The following is a 21,063-nucleotide window of genomic DNA, read 5'->3' as shown; positions in this document are numbered from 1 at the left end:
AGGGCCACCGTATCTGTGTGTATTCTTGGGTAAAGCTTTGCTTAGCATGCAGAAAGGATGACTAAATATTGCCTTCAAGCTTGGAGTCAGAATCAAACTTGGCATGGTCGAATTGTCAAGAGAAAACAGGGGGCCACTTTGTGAAGCCGCCAAACTGCAATTCTGAGGCTAAAACGATTTCATAGGCTTAAAATAGGAAAACCAATAAATGTTAACCCTGAATGGGTGAACACCGTATATTTATGTAATTGTGTTTATGCTTTAAAGCATCATGCAACCCTTTAACCCTTTAACTTTGCTTTCACTTTTCACTGATGGTCTGTGTACAACACCAAAATGACCCAAACACACGTCATGGTAAGCATCTTAATTTGATGTATATCGTGGTAAATAATTACATTACTCATAGTTTACAGCTGTCTTTTAGTCGAGCAGGGCCATTAAAGAGACTTCGACCTAGAGCCACACATAGATATGCATGCTACAGGAGAATCATTCTCACAGCTTTGGGTCTTTGTTGCTCCAGTAACCTTCTGAAAGGTCATAGACAAAGTCTGAGACTGATTAGTCTAGACGGCAAGTGCCTTGAGTCACAAGCTTTCAGAATATTGATTGCAAATGTATAATTCCCAGTCAAGACTCCTTACGGCTAAACTAAATTGCCAACTGTTAATATAATAAGCACCCAGCATGTCGTTCTCCAGCAAACTTTGGTAGGTAACCTCCGTCTCACATTATCATGGCTCCATCAAGAGGTACATGATTGTTTTTAGCATTTTTACAAAGGTTTCTTCCTTAGGGACACATTTGCAGGACTGTTTCTTCACCCTGATTACCAACACTGTATTGATTACTGCATCTATTCAAAGGATCAATCTACGTTGTTGTACTTTATCCCTGTTCGTATCCATAGAGGCAGGAGGGACACATGCAACGATTCATTCGGGAAGTCAACACCACCAGCCGCTCTTGCGTCCTCTGGGACTTGGAGGAGGAGACAGACTACATCATCCAGGTCCAGTCAATCGGCCTTTATGGGGAGAGCCAAGCCAGCAAGAAGGTCCATTTTCGAACCCTCAAAAAGACAGATCGCTTCCCCTCCAACAGCTCCAACCAAGGTAAGCAGCTGGGGCATATGGTTGTTTGCCTCTTGCAAAGATCATTTGAATAAATGTGTTTCTGTCTGTGTTAAAGGACAATAATAAAACATGGTTCGAAGAGTAGGGGCTCATGTTTTCACATGTGCTAAAACCTTTCTTTGAAGTTAAATGCTAAGGCTGGCCATGTGTTTTTTAATATCATCCTCAAACCCTCTAACAACACTAAAACCAACAATCAATGCTTCTTGCTAACTCATATTGTTTGTGTAGCTACATATAGTTTATAGTTCCTTAAATTTGAACTCTATTATTGTTCAAAAACTACTAATAAAACTAAAAGTCTATCCATTAGATCCATTAGATATGCTACTAACACAGTCTCTGCCAACCCGTGACATTGACCAACCTTTGACCTTCAGATTATGTTTATCATGACTATGTTGATGACTGTGCCTAATTTGAAGACATTTTCCATTTCCTTTAAGACATTTTCCTTAAGAAGTATTCCTTATACTGAGATATCACAACAAAAGCACTTTTTTCAAATGAAATGTTTGTTGTACTGAAGACACACACACTTCACCCAGTGTCAGGAGTGGCTGTATTCTTTTTTCAAATGACTTTTTATGCTTTTGCGCTACAATACTGTAGTTCTGTGGCGTGATGAATAATATATATATCATTCTTCGGATACACAGGCAATACTTGTTAGTCTGATCAATTTATTGTGTCTTCATGGGATATGTCAATGTCAAAAATATATAATTTAACTGCCAAGTATTGAGTTGGTTCAGTCTATCAAATGCTATAAAAGTTTGTCGAAATGCAGTATTATCGATAAGGTCACAAAAGGTCACTACATCGATCTTTTCAGAGTGTTTCACCTCACTCTGTTGCACAACATAACGCTTTCCCTCCCCCCCCCCGAGGCGAACACAGCAGCAACCCATTACAGATGCTTTTCCTGCTCTCGCGCTCAAGCCTCTTCTGGCTGTTGAATGCTTTTAAGCGGCCTGGCATCGAAAATGAGCTACAGTAAAGTGCAAGTAACCTAAAGCCTCCTCTCACGCAGGTCTATTTTCTCCTGTAGACAATTTCATTATTGACAGACTGTTCAAGCATGGCTTCAGGCAACTCCTCTGAATCCATATAACTCGGGGTGAACTAATCAGATTCAAACACACACTCTGAAGCACTTTGGATTCAGTGTCTGTGCTCATAGGCTGGAGGGAAATATGAACACCATGACCAATGGAGAAAGGGGTTAGTAATTCTCAATTCTTCATGGCACAGATGAGGAAAGTGTCAGAAAAAGCCATTTGCTCTCTATTATAGGCAGTTGGGAAGGCTACATTTCAGAGAAAAGCCCTTCTCTACATTCCTTTAGCCATGATTATGGGATGAGCCAAATATATTAACAGTTTAAACAATGACAGCTTGAGTTTGGCACCGTTCTAGAAACAGGCCTGCTACTTCAAACAATGTTGGCTTGTGTTATATTATGGGGTGGTGTAGGTTATGAATATAGGAAGTGCTGATGCAGGTGAATCATACACGTCTTCCTTTTTAGCTGACTCAGGGTTGGTAACATAAATTGAGCTGGCTCCATCGGTGAAAGAAAAAGAAACACATTCAGGCTCAAGTTCAGCTGAAGAGCCTGTACACTAGGGCTGCTCAATTAATCGTATTTTAATCGCAATTACGATTATGGCTTGCAACGATTACGAAAACAACGTAATCGAAATAAAACGATTATTTTTTTATTATTACTTTTCTTTTTTTTTATTATTTCTTTTTTTATTGGTTTTTCAGTTAAATTATACTTAAAGTTCAGGGTAATCAACTGTTAAAAACATACTGTTCACATTTTTTTTTCTCCAATAAATTGATGTTTTCAAAGTAAATGGATAATCGTTTTTAATAATCGTGATATCAATTATTGACCCAAATAATCGAGATTATGATTTGCCATAATCGAGCAGCCCTACTGTACACTGTCCATTTAAGTAATACAGAAACATTTAACTAATTTCCTCTTGCTTTACATTAAATAAACACACATTTGTATCTGTGTTTATATTAGTTAAAAGCAATGCATTTTAGAGAGTTAACTAACCATGAATATCTGAATGAAGCGCTGAGAATAACAATATTTCACTTACTACTTTTGGAAAAGGTTTCACTGTGCACCATTAATCACAATGTGTAGCCCCCACGAGTCATGCAAGTGGGTCAGGAAAACAGCCCACTCAGTGCATGAGCTTCATTTGTGGGAGTTTGTTTTGGTAAATGTAAAAGCCAACAGTGTCAGCTTTCCATAAATCTAATGCCTGCACTGCTGACTTCCCATGTCCCAGTTTCAAAGTCCAATCACATCAAATTTCGGGTTTATGACTCGGTCTGTGTTGTTGTATATTTTCACTCTGATAATGTATGCAAATGTATGCGGACTTACGTTTTTATTTTAACCACAACAAGCAGAAAACATACTTTTGTAAATTAACTTTTGCTATATCAAATACACAAATGTAATTATCTCTTTTGAGACACCTCCAATACTTTTATAACCTCCATCCTTTCTCTTAACAGGATTTTGCCCTCTCTGAAAGGATGTTTACAATGTTTCCTTCCAAGATAGCATCATATTCCTTAGTCATAAACCTTATCTTAATAGGAACTTTTTTATATTCAGGATCCTGCCGCTAACCATTGCTCCTTAAAAAGCATTTTTAATCTAGTTGGCTGCGGCATCTCACAGCCAAGTGCCAGCTATTGAAACTAAATTGATTTGAAGCAGTCTAGGCATTCCAAAAAGCCATAGATATAATACCCATAAATCAATAATGCTTATATATTTTTCCTGAACGCAATTATCTTTGAAAATGTAATTACATATCAGTGCATATGCAACTGAATGCACAACTTGCCTGAGCCAGATTCAGAATCAATCTATTTTGTATAAAGCATTTCCTGGCAAAATATATGCCAATTTAAATTTAAATAGGCTACTGAGGATCAATATGTCATTCCAAAGTCTATTTCAATTTGATTATTTCCATGGAAAGCTTTTAATCAGAGTATATATTTGAGTTCTTTGCTTGCCCTTCAAGAGTGACGTATGTCTCACCGTGGTCAGAGGGGGAGACTTTTTAAGATCAATTGTTGTTATATGTCTGCAGTTTATTAGGATTCTATTAAAGTAATCAATTGCTCTGTATAACCTTCTGCAAACTAAAACGTATCTTACTGAGGAGTAATTCCAGCATAATGGAGGTACAAGGGATTAACAATGTTAGATATTTGTATGGGGTGTTTCTATTTGTGTGTCTACTACATTATCATGCTGTATTCTTTTGCATGAAGAGTGACGCCACAGTCAACACAGAAAACCTCCAATTAAGTTATATAAAACATTCCCAAACAAGCCACATGAAGCCGCTGCGATTGTCACCTGCTCTCAAACTGTTTCACAAAGGAGATGAAAAAAGAAAGAAAGAATCATTTCAAAGGATGGATGCCTTGAACAGTCAAATCTAACTCGGTAAGCACTCCCCTCAGACACAATTACTGTGAGATACTTCAAAAAGGTGAGAGTCAGAAACACCCAGGCTCCCCCATTAACAGCACTGAGACAAAGTACGCTCCCTGGTACATATTATTTTAACATCAACCCATACTGATATGGATTTTACATCATAAATGAATTCACATTATACTGCACTGTACTCAGCTGTAGTTGAACTCACATGTTTGATACACTGTATAGCTACTGTAGGAGACGTATGTTTTATTTTAAAAACGCAGTTTCTAGGAGACATAATGCAATAATAAATCACAGGATTCATCATTATGACACAAGTACAGCCCCCCCAGTGTGTTGTTACATGGCTTCCCGACAGTTCACAGCCACAAACAACATCCTGGGATTTGGGGTGAGCAGAAGGAAGGTCAACTAATTATCTCGACACAAACTCTTTGAGTGCACCGAAGGCATCACAATCCATACGTTCCCGACTACAGCAGAGAATCACAGCGTATATCTGAGTGTGGTAGCAATGCCACATGAAATATGTACGATACGGCAGCACAACAGGTTATTCAGGTCATCATTTTGTTCCATCGCTCGCTTGTACAGTATATTACATCAAATATGCACATGGTGAATATCAGCATGCTTCACAGTCAGCAGCACGTTTTTCAAATTAAGGATCATTAGATCAACTGGAACACGGTAAACAAGAGCAGGAAGTTCAGATGGAAATGTGCAGAATACAGAAGCCTCAAAGATCAAATGAATTACTGTAACAGCCTGATACAAGTGGTTTCTCTATGATTAACTCTACTTTTCATATGTGCAGGGCCTGTTTATAATTCAGTGATAAGTCAGGTTCTTCTGACAGAAAGAGATGTGGGATAATAAAGTGGAGAGCAGCTCGTAGGTCGTACTTAGTGCTGAGTTGAGTCCTGACCCGGCATAATGTGTGCCTACATGCTGCTGGAAGCACATCCCACACGGCTAGCTGATAGATAACACAGGGGGCTCATTGCTGAGTTGTTTTGAACATTTCAGTCAGGAGCCATTTGTAATACCTGCACACTTAAAAGGGGAAGCAATTCACCTTCACTATTGGGTCAATAAAAGGTACATTTACAGTTAAAAAAAAGGCAACTACTTTCTAACAGCAGGGCATGAATAAGCAATATTCAACCAAACCGCTGAAACTCAGACTCAAAGGTGTAGCATTAGCATTTAGTTTATGTTATCTGCCATCTGTGTGTTTACGATGCCACTAAGCATCAAGGTACGTGTACGCTTTGATGGTTTGTTTATTGGATTTAATCCAAATTGTTCCTTCTTTACATTCTGTCGTGTGCAAGTTCATTCATTTGTAGTGTTTAAGATTAAAATGCTCATGGAAATGGCCCTTTAAAGACAAACTAGAACACAGTTAACAAGGCATTTGCAGACGTTTAGATGGAAGGTCTTTCAAAATACCAAAGCCTCAAGGTTAATTACTGACACAGCCTTCTACCAGTAGATTCTCTATGAAACAGCCTTCTCTTAGTAGTTTTATGTATGCATTTCAGTAGTTTGGTTAAACAATATGTTATTGCTTTTATGGTAGTCAGCAGATGCCTTTATTTACTGATGACTGTAAATGTAGATGTAAAATGTAATCAGAAAATTGCTAAATTATTCATATAAAACAGAACTATATGTGTGTAAGCTACAAGAACTTACATTGATTGTCCTGACGGTGATCTTCAAGAGTTCAATGACCCACAGTCAACAAAGACACAATGATTTGAGGCTATTTTAAAGTTACAACTCCACACCTTTCTTCATTTACGTTTCCCATGCACACAACCAAGATGGAAGTAATTGACCCCACTTTGTAGCAGCCATCACGCCAAGAGAGCTGACAGTTTCCGGCCCAGTTTCCTGACGACTTGATTCACTGAAAGAAGCAATTGGGAAGAGTGGTGCTCTGGAAGAGTTCCATCCATGCGGGTTAAGAGATAGTTTGCAGAGTGGAAAAAGGCCCATAGTCAATCCACTTAAAGGAGGATTAATGCTACAAGATTGATTTGTGGTAATGCCCAGCACATTTTCTGACTACGTTTTTTGTTAAATGGCATAAAAATCCTGAGAAAGGAAGGGCGTGTCAACTTTTACCGGTGCTAATTGACAGGATGTGGTTTTATCAGGACATCCAGAGAACAAGCTCTTCTCTTGTGAAGGGTAGTTCGTTTTTACTGATACTATGTCAAGACTTATGTGTTATTGTGTGTGATGTTTTTTACTGTATTGCATTTCAATGTCCAATGTATGTTGTTCTTTGTTGTATCAATTAAGGAAAGGTCAAAATGTTCAGTCCTCAGTATTCAGTAGTTAGACCTTGGAGTGTGTCTTGACTACAAATGTCCTTCCTGTGGTCTCTCTAGATGACCCCACTGTGCAGGGCCTGGATAAGTCCCGACATATACAAACAGGAGAGATGATCATCATCGTGGTGGTCCTGGTCATGTGGGCAGGTAGGTATGCAGATTGTGTGTACAATAATAATGATTTAGTCTTTAAAAAAGCACTTACAAGAAAATACGTTATGTAGATATGTAGACCCAACATAGGTTAGCTTGGTAATATGATTAAAGGAAGAACATTAAAGGCAATATGGTATTTCCTTTGCGTCGAAAGGAGCCAGTTGAGGTGGTTCGGGCACCTAGTAAGGATGCCACCTGGGCGCCTCCCTAGGGAGGTGTTCCAGGCACGTCCAGCTGGGAAGAGACCAAGGGGTAGACCTAGGACCAGATGGAGGGATTATATCTCTTCGCTGGCCTGGGAGCGCCTTGGGATCCCCCAGTCAGAGCTGGTTGATGTGGCCAGGGAAAGGAACGTTTGGGGCTCTCTGCTGGAACTGCTACCCCCGCGACCCGACCACGGATAAGCGGGAGAAGATGGATGGATGGTATTTCTTCATGGATATACAATGAAACATACCTAAACTGTAAAAGAAAGCGTGCACGTATTTTACCTTAATAAATACAGCAGCACTTTATCGAACACAGTAAGAGGATACGTATATTTTATGGTTACGGTTATAGTAAAAGTCCATATTTTATTGTGTGAATACAACATTTTAGCACTAAAGAAACGCTGTTAGGACAATTTAAGTGTTCTGCTGGTGAGTTTAATTTGTGGTTTGCCCCATTACATTTAGGGAAGTAACAGCCTGAGGTGCTGAAATGAATACCTGTTTACATAAGTGATTGTTTTTAACTGGATGTAGTTAAAAATGTTATTTTCCCACAAATTGACACCTTGCTAGAGGCGTTCATTGTACTTGCAAATTACATTTCTTAAGTTTTAATAGGGCCAATTAATTTATTGAAACTAGTTTATATCATTAGCTATATAACCAAGTCTCTCTATAAACAATCCTAGTAGCCTACTATGTCCTGTTAAAGTAACACATATTTAAATGTGTCCCATCATTAATAGCCTCATTGGAGATATGATCTGATACCTACACATTCAAGGTAAAGCATATCATGTTATTGATTGGTCGGTGTCGATGATGAATTCTGCCAAATCAGCTAAAAGAGAACAGATTGTTTCCACTGGAACTGCAACGTGTAAGCATTTATTGTTAGCCTCAATGATACAAGCTAATTGTGCACACCTGAAAGAGGTTTTAGCGTTTTACACTGCAGATTATCTTGTAGTTACATCAATACATCGACACAACAATCAATACACAGTCATCCAGAACAAGAGCTTTAAGATCCATATTCTGTAGTTAAAGTCTAGAAACCGGAGCATAGATTTTCCCTTCTAGACTTTTGTCAAACCATCATCATGCTGTCCTGTATATTCTCTGCCACGAAGCTCTCCTTCCCTGCGTGAGTTTCTACTCCTTTGAGGAAGTGTGCAGCTTAATGAAGTGTTGAGGCACAATGAGAAGTGGCAGATCTGACAGGCTGCCAGACGCCAGGTTTCACAGAGTATCAGAGTGAGATGTTAAATAATACTAATGAGAGAGACCGAAGGGACATGGAGAATATGAGGAGTGGGAGTGAAGGAATAAAAACACCTCATGTGCCGCGATCATAATGAGCTGCTCATTTCCAGCCGGTCCAGTTTTAAAGTCCATATTCCCTGCTTTTTGGGTTCTAAATCGGCAAAAGATAGTTGTTTTTTTACGCATTTTATCTTTTATTTCTTGCTCTTATCACAATTATTTTTAGGATTTTTTTAAAATCTTTAACCGCTTTTGCCGCTTGTTCTAGGTCCAAAGAAAAAAATAAACAAAACTATAAAGTAATTAGCCAATTGCTTAAAAACGCTGTATACTACTTCGGTGTAGCGAGGTGGTGTTGGTTGAAATTGTGCTTTCAATAAACCATCATCAGCAGTTGTTTTTGCTGAGCTCTTGAGGACAATTGTGACTTTATAACAACATTACAATAAACTGTAATGTGAACCATTTAAATGCAAACTAATCACTTTTCAAATTAAACAAATGCTGCTGCAATTTAATCCAGAAACAAACCATGCCTATCATATAGATATGACATCTAGTTGCAGTGTTGCGAAGCTCTTACAGGACGCATGAATAATAATTTGTCAGTTAATGAATTACACGTGCCTTGATTTCTTGCAGCTACAGTAATGTTCTTTACCAGAACTTGATACCAGGGTCTGAATATTTAATGATGCGACTCTCATAGATATTCATAACCTCACTGAAGCAAGGAAGTTATTTGTGTGCATTACAGTGTTTAGTAAACTGGAGGCAGTGCTGCACCTGGCAGATTTCTTACTGTAGCAAAGCAAACTCCATGGAGAATAACTGTCTTCCAAGCTTTCCGATTAAGGCAGAGCTTCACACTCCCAGAGGAACAGAACCCATTATCCGCATGGCCTTTCAGCGTTAGAGGAAGTGGTGACATGTCTGAGAGTGACAGTCCCCCCGCATCACCGCTGAATTCCTATCCTCATTCGTTTGTGTGTGTTTGTGTTTTTGTGTGTGTGTGTGTGTGTGTGTGTGTGTGTGTGTGTGTGTGTGTGTGTGTGTGTGTGTGTGTGTGTGTGTGTGCCCATCTCTCTCCTCCCCGGCAGCTGTGATTGCCCTGTTCTGCCGGCAGTATGACATCATCAAGGACAACGACTCCAGCAACAGTAAGGAGAAGGCCAAGCCGTCGTCGGAGAGGAGCACGCCGGAGCACCACAGCGGGGGGCTGCTGAGGAGCAAGGTGGGCGGGGTTTCTCTGAATAAAAAGCTATTTTTCATGCAGCTCTATGTGTAAACAAACAGTGTCTCTCTGTGTGACAGTGAGCCAGAGTACACAAAACCACGACCCTGACACTAAATGGAATTCAGCCTAGATCTTACTTATTATTTTCACGTTTCCTCTTCTTATTTAGACGTGTCAAGGATTCCATTTCATGTTCCGTGTCGTGCTGTTGGTAAACAAAATGACCTTCCAGCAGAAATAATTTCACAGTTAAGTGCCCACCTATTGGCACTTAGAAACTGGAAACTCTGTTGTACTGGATATTAAAATGATAACTGTATTTATGTTGGGTGCACGTCGTACATCTGTACAGGCTGGGTAACTAAGAGCTCCACTATGCCATGATTAATGATGGATTTGTTAGGAGATGATTGATCACTTCCAAAATGCTGCCCAGGTATGGTGTACACATCAGCTCCACACTTTTGCTGACCTACCAAAGCTCTCTCTTGTGCTTTATTCGCCAAATAATCTCATAATAAATAGATTAGGCACGAGCAGCTGAAATTTAGATTCGAGGCAGAAAATTTACATTTTATTTGATTAAATAATGGAATTTGCATGTGGAGAAATGTGGAGAATGCTAATGTATGGTTAATTAGAAACTAGGTTTTCACTTAAAGTAAAAACAAATCTTGAATCGAACCTAGGAAGACAGAGGATTATGGTAATCACTGCTAAAAATAGAATATACCAGGTCATGGTTAAAGTGTAACCTTTTATTAGTTAGATGCTTTTGTCATTAACAGCACACAGACAACACTGTTGCCGGAACACATTTAGACAATACAGGCTATTTGTTCAACTTTACCCCGATTGGTTTAATCCCATCTGAGGAGATATTTAGAACATCTGATATAGAAGGCAACATCTTCCATCACATTTCCACTGGGAGAAAATAAAACCTAATGGTGTTTTTCCTGCAGATCCTGGAGATCTCCAAGGATTCTTTTTCTCAAGCTGCAGTTTCTGGAAATAACATTAAAGCAGCATGTCTGTTATGGAAGATATATATTGCATGATCTATAATAGGACAGAAATGGTTGGTTTAATGTTGATGCTCTAGGATTCTCAGTGGTCAATTCAAGAATAGACAAGTCCATGCCTGAAAGATAGAAAATCGAGTCACAAGTAAAGCTTTGAGTTTGACTATAAACGTAAAGGAAAACAGTGGACAGATGTCCTCAATAATGAGGCTGTGGCCGATCAATAGAAGAGGTCTTTAACATTGTGTGTGTTGACCTCTGGCTGAGATTTAAACTAGCATCATATTGAATTTAAATTTAAATAAGCTGAGGGACAATCGTTTCAGGATGCCTCATTGTGTTTGGCTTATCTCTCCTTCCAGTCCTCATTAGGAGGTCAGATGTTATGCAAGGTCTACGATCAGTCAATTGTGTACATGGTTAAACAAAAGTCTTAGAGGGGTTTCATCTCACCAAAGAGAAAATATACCACTTTGTTTTAAGTTAAATCCCCCTTTCTGATTGGCTTGCAAGCAAAAATGACAAGGGTACTTCTCGAGCTGTGGATGGAGATATTCGGATAGGGGGCATTTTATTCTCATGACCCAATAAACTGACTTGGTATTCATATTTCACAGTTTGTAAAAACATGAGAAAGTAAAATAGTATGCTAACCATGATGTCCTTCATCTTTTCTGTTGCAGTTTCATCCTTCTGTGCCGTCTATCAACATCATTGAGGTTTGAGAAGAAGCAAGACAACGTTAAATGGCTCTCTCTTCTAACATCAATGCATTCCTCCACCTTTGTCACTGATGAGAAAACATGTGTAGTGGATCGGGTTGGCTGAAGCTGTGTTTGCAAAATGCACCCGGCATTTGTAGGAAAACACCTAACTACATGTACACACATACTGTATCTACATGACCACACATAGACACACACACATTACAGTACAGTAGCTACTCCTGCAGGTAGATAGGACACAAACTAATGTTAACCCATGGTGCCGTTAACACTGATGACTGCCAGCCACTTGGTAAGTTATTGCAGTATAAAAAGACACGATCATCTCTGGGAGGCCGGTCTTCATGACTTTAAAGTCGCAGTGTATTTTTGATATCGGCATGTGCAGTTAGACACCACGTTCACCTGGTATAGGCAACTCAGCTCTTAGTAAATCCACATTTTCCCATTGCATATATATATATATACATATATATACATATATTCATCACACCTGTATGTTATCGTACTGCTTAGGGCAGCTTGGTCAAAGGGAGAGAAGCAAACATGTATTCATTTGTAAGAACCGCCACAGTGTACATTGGTCTTAAGTTTTCTAATGATATTAAAATTATATAACATTGTATTTTTCCACATTTCATACTGTTTCATAATGTATGTTACATTTATTTCATTCATTTTCTGCCAACGTTGGCATGCCGGTCATTTGCCTGTAGAGTAGCATTTGATGTGCTGTTCTAAGGTTCCATACAATGGATGAATAAACTGATTGCAGTCCCTTGAAGATGTTCATGTTTTCTTCTATTCCGACTGCTTTTAGAAAAGGAACATTGTCTTTTTATGCACCCCCAAAGCGTTCACACCACTACACACACCCACACCAACACAACACACACAACACACACACACACAACCACACTACCACCACCACATCACACACACACACACACACACACACACAACACCCACACACACACACACACACACCACACACACACACACACACACACACACACCAACACACCCCCACACACACACCACACCCACACACACACACACCACACTCATCGATTTAAACAAAAATGCATTGTGTGCATTAAATGTTGGCTGAGACTACAGTACAGTAGAAAACAGCACTTTACGCACAAAATACTTGCCAAGTCTAGTTACAAAAAGTGTTTGAACGCACCTCCTACAAATGAATTAGGTAATGATAAGGCGGTTAAAATCAATCATCTCTCACTTCCATTTCAGGTTAAAAAAAAAACACTCAGTGCAAAATCCTGACAGTATTTTATGCACAACGCCAATATGTTGAACACAATGTATTTAGAGTGTGTGCCTCCTGTGCTTCATGATTCCTTAAAGAACTTTTAAAACAGTAGTTCATCTTAATTATATGGTAAGAAATAAAGCATAAATAAAAATCCGTAACCGTAAAATCATGATATTTTGAAGAAACTCTCTCTCGATTGTAGGTCATTCTCTTTGTCTGCTTCTTTTATCTGTGTTTCTAAACTTCCCACACTGCAGAATTATTACACTTTTAATATTTGATGACGTATAGCTGAATCCAGAATAGCCTATGATCTTCCTTAGTTCAGATCCATATTCTTCAATGAAAGACTGCAGTTATTTTTCAAAATGATAGGTTTTGCGACTGTACAGAAACCAGTTGATGTGGAAGGTAATTGTATGTGATGTAAGAGTTAGAAGGCAGGGATTTTGAAAAGACTTACTCCTGTCTTGTTAAAGTCAATTTGAGAGCTGGCCCTACTTGTCGAGTCAAAAGCCTTGATGCTCTCAGATGTTCTGTTCTTTGAACACGATTGACTGGGAAAAAGCTCAGTCGGTCTATATTTGTCAAATGATTAAATGAGTCTTGTTGATAACAAACACACAGAAAGCTACTGTATATATTTACTCAATAATACAACCCCCATTAATAACTCAAATGTCAGTTTTACCACCAACAACATTCATACAAAATGAAGCAGAAGTTACGAGACAAGATTTTCTGCGGAACAATTTCAATACGCCAACCATCTGTCCTTTAAACTCCTTAATCATAAATGCAATTAGAAAGAAGTACCTAAGAATACAGCTCAAACTAAAATAGAAAGTGATTACAGCCTTGCGGGGGATTAATAGCTAATATTCGACACCCTCCCATTCTCCTCCCTCAACTTTGTCTCAGTGCAGCGCTGCAGTCTTCTTCCCATTAGTTTGCTCAGGTGATTTATGGGCTGTTGTTGTGGCTGAGATAAGCTTTATATAGATGTTATTCAGAGACGGAAGAATATACTGCATCTATAAATAAATTGATTTATAAATATAGGTTTGTCACAGGAGTCTACTTTCATTACTGTACTGCACTGGTCCCTGTGCAGAAATATACTGTAAGCAGCCTCTCTGCCCTCCATGTGAATCTTGCTTCGACCTTATAAAGGAGAACAAGAAAGCCTGACATGAGAATACAAGCAAGACACGTTTTGAAATTCACTTTAAAAACAACCTATTACTGATAATGATTCCTGGGTTATTCAGAGGTTAAAGGTTTGTTGAAGGTCAAACGCTACAACCATTAGAGTGAATGAAGCCATTAGAGCAGTGTGGAACACCTTATCGGTAGAGAATTAGTCATTGCAAAATGGTAGCCAATTAGCAATTAATGACACAGTTATGAATAGTAAATGTTCCTTCGCCGGTCCCAGGACACCACGGACAAATTAGACATTGTTACAGAAACCAGTTGACTTACCGTTCATATCAGCCCCAACGTTAAAACTCCTGAAATAGAATCTGTTGAATTATGAACAATATCAGAGAAGATAATAGAGAATCGCTTTACCGCACCGTTGTGACGAAAAGGGATCTGAGCCAGAAGGCAAAGCTCTCTGTCTACCGGGCCATTTTCGTTCCTACCCTCACCTATGGTCATGAAGGATGGGTCATGACCGAAAGAAACGAGATCGCGGATACAAGCGGCCGAGATGGGTTTTCTCCGCAGGGTGGCTGGTGTCTCCCTTAGGGATAAGGTGAGAAGTTCGGTCATCAGGGAGGGACTCGGAGTTGAGCCGCTCCTCCTTCGCGTCGAAAGGAGCCAGTTGAGGTGGTTCGGGCACCTAGTTAGGATGCCACCTGGGCGCCTCCCTAGGGAGGTGTTCCAGGCACGTCCAGCTGGGAAGAGACCAAGGGGTAGACCTAGGACCAGGTGGAGGGATTATATCTCTTCGCTGGCCTGGGAGCGCCTTGGGATCCCCCAGTCAGAGCTGGTTGATGTCGCCAGGGAAAAGAAAGTTTGGGGCTCTCTGCTGGAACTGCTGGAACTGCTGGAACTGCTACCCCCGCGACCCGACCGGATAAGCGGGAGAAGATGGATGGATAATAGAGAATAGCTGGAACTCTGCTTGTAATGTTTTTAACTGCAGAGTGCCTTGTAAGAAAAAAGCACATCAGAAAAGATTAAGTAAATTACACTACAAAAAATGTCTTTAACATGAAAAAGCAGCGTTTAGCTATTATGCCCCGACAATCTGGAACAAACTTCCTGAATCATGCACGTCCGCAGAAACTCTTACTATTTTCAAATCGAGACTGAAAACATGTCTTTTTGCCACTGCTTTTAATTGAACTGCTCATATTCACACTGCAGTTTGCTTTTTATTCATGTATTGTATAACTGTTGTGTTTATCTTATTATCTTTGCATTTTGAATGCCTGTTGTAAAATGCCGTTATATAATGTGTTTTTACTGTAATTATTCTTAAATGTTTTTTATTTTATTTTGTAAAGCACTTTGAATTGCCGCGTACTGAAAGGTGCTATATAAATAAACTTGCCTTGCCTAATGTTTACTGAAATGATCAGCAGAAGGGCCGGGATAAATAAAGTGCTTGTCTTCACAGCGGGCTGTTGTGGTTTAATTGGCTCTTCTTGAAGATTATTTGTTGATATGTGTTACTTCTCATTATATTGTGCTGAAAGACAACGTGTATACATGCAATTATACTGGGTATGACAGTAAAAGCTTAGAGTTTAACAAAACTCATGGTCTAATTCAATAAGAAAAATAAGTGCTATTAAATGTTTGTACAAAGTATTTTATTATGCATAAATATGTAACAAACCATAACAGTTTCCAAATGCTGTACACCTTTTTTACACAGTTTAGATCAACTGCTTGTGGTTTATACACAAATTGCTATTATGATCACAACAGTGTTAGAAACCCACTAATTGCATAGATAGAAAATAAGCACCATATTTGAAAAGTAAACCCATCTTGTAAACATCATGCTTATTTTGGGCAACAATAGCTTATCTGAAAAACTCTGAAAGCCTCAAATGTTTTCTGACCTCAAACCCTCGCGGACCGATCTGTATTCAGAGCACCCCCGACTCAAATTGGCATGTGATACCTCCCCTCCTCCCATCACGCATGGAAAGTGCTCGGCTGTGCCAGAGCACCGCATCCATTCAAGATTCACAGGGGATACGTGAGCTACAGAATCCTAGACACAGGAAATAAAGCTCTTAAATCAGGCAGATCAAGTTTTGCCAAAATACAATTTATAGAGATGAATCTACTTAAAGAAAAAGCCCAAAGGGACTTCGCTTCAAAGTAAAATCATTTTATACTTCTTTCTTTGTTTTAAAGTCAATCAAAATGACTGGGTATATTCAATAGTTACAACAAAGGTCTCTGCATTGGCTAATTAAGCATTTTTTCTCAAAACTTGTACTGTTTTATGTCGTTATTGGAAACCAATTCCGTGTCCGAAGGGTGCTGGACAACAGCCCATCTCTGAATATCACTCCAAAGCACTGAATCAGCAGAAACTGAAACAGTTAATCAATGAGTGAAGTCAATGACGGAGCTGAAACGGTGGGGAAATGTTGGGAAAATCACTTCCACTCCAGAGGAAAATGTTCAACTGTAAGGTGAAATAACGATGCTGCATTTTTTAGTCACTACTGAGGTTATTTATCATATGGGATGGAGTTTTGTTTTTTTAAAGATACATTGGAGGCTGCATTTCAGCCAGTCAGGAATGAAACAATGCAATTAAGCTTCATGGCGTAACCTGATAAGCCATCCAATTATTCTGTAGCGGGTGTCATGACAACAGTGATGATGCCCTGAATACAGAGAGAAGGACCACTTCAGCCAGGCTGGGGCACAATATAATATCCTCACGACAGCAAAACGTCATCCAAGCAGCGGATACAAATAATTTGCCGCGTCTAAGGAGGGCAATAATTGTTCTATGATGAGGTTAGGGACAAAGACGTGTCGTGTGGCACAGATTACAGCGAACAGAGGCAGATGTGAACTGTGCCGATCAATGCAACAGGTGATTACTTTGAGAGAAGGACTATATTTAAAAAATATTCCTGCAGTGATAAAAAGAAACATGTGATTACATTTGTATAAATTGTCTAATCTAATGCAAAACATACAAGCAACAACAAGAGTGATAATTACCTTTTGAAAACAACATGTGTGAAGCCCTGAATCTATTCATCCTACTTCCTTTGTGATGATACAATATGCTTACATAAATTACTCTGACATTGAAAAAATACAGCATATGGAAATATGTTTCTTTACTCTAGTAAATAGTTGGCCTCGCCATACACTCGTCCTCAGAACCTCCAATCATCGCTATTCTGTAACACCATCTTTATGTACAGTGGCAAATGACTGATGTAATGTATTGTAAACTATTCATTACATTATAAAAGTCATATTCATATAAGACAGCATTGAAGTAGAGTGTTAGAGGAATGTCAGTCGGTTTCTGTGAGACAGGTCTGCCGTTGATTTGAGTGGAACACGATTGTGATATTTGCAAACACTATCTATTAACATTGTTCACATAAAGCAGCACAAGGGTTACTCAATTTGATTACTGAATCATACACATTTCTCACAAAAGGAGGGTCATCCTATGTGTATTTTTTAAATGTATTTAATATTTCTAAATCAGACAAAGATGTGGTTCTCTAAGAGGGGCATGGCAGTATAGCTTGCTTGTTATGAATAGCCGAGTCTGTGGATACTGTATGTTGTGTCGTGTGGTTTAATATACTGCAAAAGTAACCTGATGTCATAATATGTAATCAGTTATCTACTTTGTTATGTTCACAAATCAGTGGAATATGTGGATGTCTAATAAAATATTCCTTTAAGTTGTCAATGGGTTTATGGGAAATGTAGAATCCATTGTTATTGGAGCTTGTCCGATAAAAGAGAGTGCATGTGAGAAAATCTCTGCTGCTCACATTTTTATCTGAATTTGGTTTATTTGTTTGCTTGAGTTTGAAGCTTCACTCCTGAGCTTCCAAAGCTTTTATCAACATCTCATGGCCTTCTTCAGCAGATTAAGTTACTCAGTTTCCATGGTGATTGTTCGCTTTGTTATCAAAATACCCAATTCCTGTTTTGGGCACCTGGTGGATGAAAACATGAAAAGGAATGCTGTCGTAAGATCATTAATATTTCTATTGTTTGATATTGTTTTTATTATTTGAGGTAACCCCCACCGGATCACCTGCTGCATAACAAACTAAATCAAGAAAGCCAAGAGATGAGGTTAACGTCATTAGATACAGAAAGTAGGCAGTACTTATTTAGGGACTTTTGGGCCTTAAAATAAACATTTAAATTGGGATTTGTTGGCAATAAACACTGTACCCCATTCTCTAAACATCACATGTATGCTTCTTTCAAATATGGTAATTTCCAAGGTGGATCCTACTGTAGATGCTTCTTTGTCTTTACATGACATTTCACATTTCAGAAAGAGGTGACAGTCTCATTGTATGTACACATCGTTTTTGTTGGTTTTTACATATTTGGAATATAAAGAGACTTGTTGGTCTCTTCCGTCTGTGTGATGACTCATCTTGCAGTGCTGTGTTGCACGTTGTGCCTGTCATAGCAGTTAGAGTATGGCTGAATATGTCCGAGTGGAGTGTGTACTGGCACACATACATTCAGAGCAGTTTCTAATATCAAGGTATCCATTCTGCCCTCTCTGCAGCAGCCAGAGGAAATCAATGCGTGATATGGTTTTGTCTGTTTGGGGTTTGTTGTTGGTCTCCAGGCCTGGGGGGTCTGAATTCACTGTCATTTTTCGGTGGTGCTGTACATTGGGCAGCTTTTGCCAGTTATTCAAACTCATTGTGGCAGATGGTTAACAAATTGTGGTTGTAGACTTCCCAGGGACTCAGATCTGCATGGTCAGAGATGAGTTGGGAGCAGGACTCGGCCAGTCTGACAGAGACGGAAAGACAGAAGAAAAGATTGCCACAGAGGTCAGAGGCAGTGAATATTTATTTGTCATGAGGGTTGACCGGATAAGCAGAGGTTAAAAACGGAGAGAAGAAGGGATACGATGTAAAATGACGGGAATGACAGGGAAGGAGCGGGAAGGAGCGGGAAGGAGCGGGAAGGAGCGGGAGGGCAAACATACAGAGCCATGAGAGGATTTCTGTTTCTGATGGAAAAAATAAATGCTAAGACAAAATGTTGAACTAAGGTATGGATAACTCTTAATCACTTATTTTCAAGAAAAAAAACACAAGATTCTAAAATTGAAATATCTGTCTTTAGGTTGTGAATCTAATTTGATGTCAGGACTCATAATTGATTCAGGATTTAGTACTTTTGCTTATTTCAGGGAAAACTCCAGTCTGCTTTGCACTAATCAACGTAGTTTGGCTAATGATAGTGTGAGAGAAGAGTTAAGTGTATACAGTTTTCATATTTGAAAAGCTTTTATGAATTTGTGTGCAATAATTGAACAGACAAAGGCAAACCCGAAGCGAGAAAGACATTTTTTCTCAATTATCAGTGACTTCAAGAATAATGAGTTTCAAGTTAACCAAAAATAAAAACGGTGGTCTCCTTCATTAATAAGACGAGGGCTAGCTGCTTGTTTGTTTCTCAAAAACTCGCCAATTTCACAGGGAAACTGGTATCTGTTTTTTCGTTTTCAACATATCACACAAGAATGCTTGACATCACAGTGACCTTGTAAGATGAGAGCTACTGATTGAATGATGTGCTTAATACTAATGTTTGTACAGAGCAAAAGTGGAAGAGTCCTGTGCAGAAATGAGGGGTATTCTACATGAAAGGCAACATGCAGTACCGAGCATATAAGTCACATGCCGTCACTTACCGGTGTCCATCTCCTCTACTTCCATGTTGCTGCATGCCAGGTAGAAAAAGAAAACCATGACTATGCGAGTCAATAGCAAAGGGTAATATATGTAGAAATGCTGAGAATGTATGCAGTTTGAACTAGATACAGTTTACAGAACGGACAGCGACACTACCTCATGTTAACGTGCACGCCATGTGATGCAAAGGCAAAACCATACATCATTTTAAAGACACACTCAGAAAAACTTAAAATTGTAACAGCAATAAAAAAGAACCTCATTTTGATGAGGTCAAAAATATTTAGCTACATCAGTACCAAGCCAACTGCTGCTCATTTAACTCCAAGGTCACTATTAATTTAAAAAATCTCAAATACAAATGAAACCATTTAATAAACCCATTTGAACTGAAGCTGGTGTCAAGACACATTGCTCTGGTTATAAGCAACGAGGCTTCACTTGAATAACTATATACTATTCTATCAATTGGATTTCTTTTCACAGAGGCCTAAACCCTGACCTGTTCTGGAGCTAATCATTCAATGCTTCTTCTGAGGTTGGTAGGGCTGCATCAGTAGAAGACTGCATGCGACCCTTTGACTGTGCTGCTACTTGGAATAAAGACATTTAAGTGGAATGGAAACCACAGATCAACCAATTAACCCTTAATGCCATTTTCTATTCACAGATTCAGATGTAAGTAAGAAAGTGGCTCAATATGTCATGTGATGGTGGTTTTATACACAGGAGAGATAGCCAACACACCAAACCTTAAGGATAACAAAACAAGTATTTGTATATTATCCAATGTGTGCCAACTCCTATTGGGATTGTTTAATGTTATAAGCTACACAAAGCTCTTAACATGTCAGAACAGTTGGGAACCAATCAGTTGTAGATGCAGATGTACTGTAGAAAAGTCAACCGTCAAACGCTGAAATGGTTTGTTTCTATGTATTAATGTGAGGCAGTAGATGTTTGTGGAGAGATGAGGCCATTATGTGTTCATCTCTTCAAAATGCATGATCAATGGTTTGTTAAATCTGTTTCCTAATCTATTTCCTTGGCACAATTTGCTGTTATCAAATCGCCAACTTCTCCACCTGAGCCAAGTGTAAAATCTCTTTTGGGATTTTTGCCACACACGTTGATGATGCACATAAAATGAGGTGCATTGAAACCATGACAGTACATACAAAAGTGATCCCTGAAAGTTAACAAACAATTCTCGAAATTCAGAGAGAGCACACAGGGCAGGACGCACATCTGTCAAGGCTC

At 39.0% G+C, this 21,063-nt stretch overlaps 2 protein-coding genes across 7 annotated transcripts in view; one reads left to right on the top strand and one right to left on the bottom strand.

Moving 5' to 3' along the window:
* Window positions 1-12,255, top strand: part of fndc4a (fibronectin type III domain containing 4a) — a 35,836-nt gene extending 23,581 nt beyond the window's left edge. Inside the window, exons 3-6 of one of the 2 annotated variants that reach the window (XM_034206925.1) lie at window positions 914-1,118; window positions 7,047-7,136; window positions 9,724-9,857; window positions 11,569-12,255. In XM_034206925.1, coding sequence (XP_034062816.1) covers window positions 914-1,118; window positions 7,047-7,136; window positions 9,724-9,857; window positions 11,569-11,610 — 471 coding nt within the window. In that variant the 3' untranslated portion in view covers window positions 11,611-12,255. The remainder of the gene's footprint in view (window positions 1-913; window positions 1,119-7,046; window positions 7,137-9,723; window positions 9,858-11,568) is intronic. The other variant, XM_034206924.1, reaches the window with a different exon arrangement.
* A 1,518-nt stretch (window positions 12,256-13,773) lies between these two features.
* The window catches only part of si:dkey-71h2.2 (low density lipoprotein receptor adapter protein 1), a 46,794-nt gene continuing 39,504 nt past the window's right edge, over window positions 13,774-21,063 (bottom strand). For 3 of the 5 annotated variants that reach the window (XM_034206918.1, XM_034206923.1, XM_034206921.1), the window contains exon 9: window positions 15,698-18,892. In XM_034206918.1, the coding sequence (XP_034062809.1) occupies window positions 18,787-18,892 (106 nt within the window). In that variant the 3' untranslated portion in view covers window positions 15,698-18,786. Of the gene's footprint in view, window positions 14,051-15,697; window positions 18,893-19,802; window positions 19,832-21,063 lie in introns of those variants that run through there. The other 2 variants (XM_034206920.1, XM_034206919.1) reach the window with 2 other exon arrangements.

Source organism: Gymnodraco acuticeps, unplaced genomic scaffold (genome assembly GCF_902827175.1).
Source record: "Gymnodraco acuticeps unplaced genomic scaffold, fGymAcu1.1, whole genome shotgun sequence".
NCBI classification, from domain to species: domain Eukaryota; kingdom Metazoa; phylum Chordata; class Actinopteri; order Perciformes; family Bathydraconidae; genus Gymnodraco; species Gymnodraco acuticeps.
This window is presented reverse-complemented; position numbering and strand designations above follow the sequence as displayed.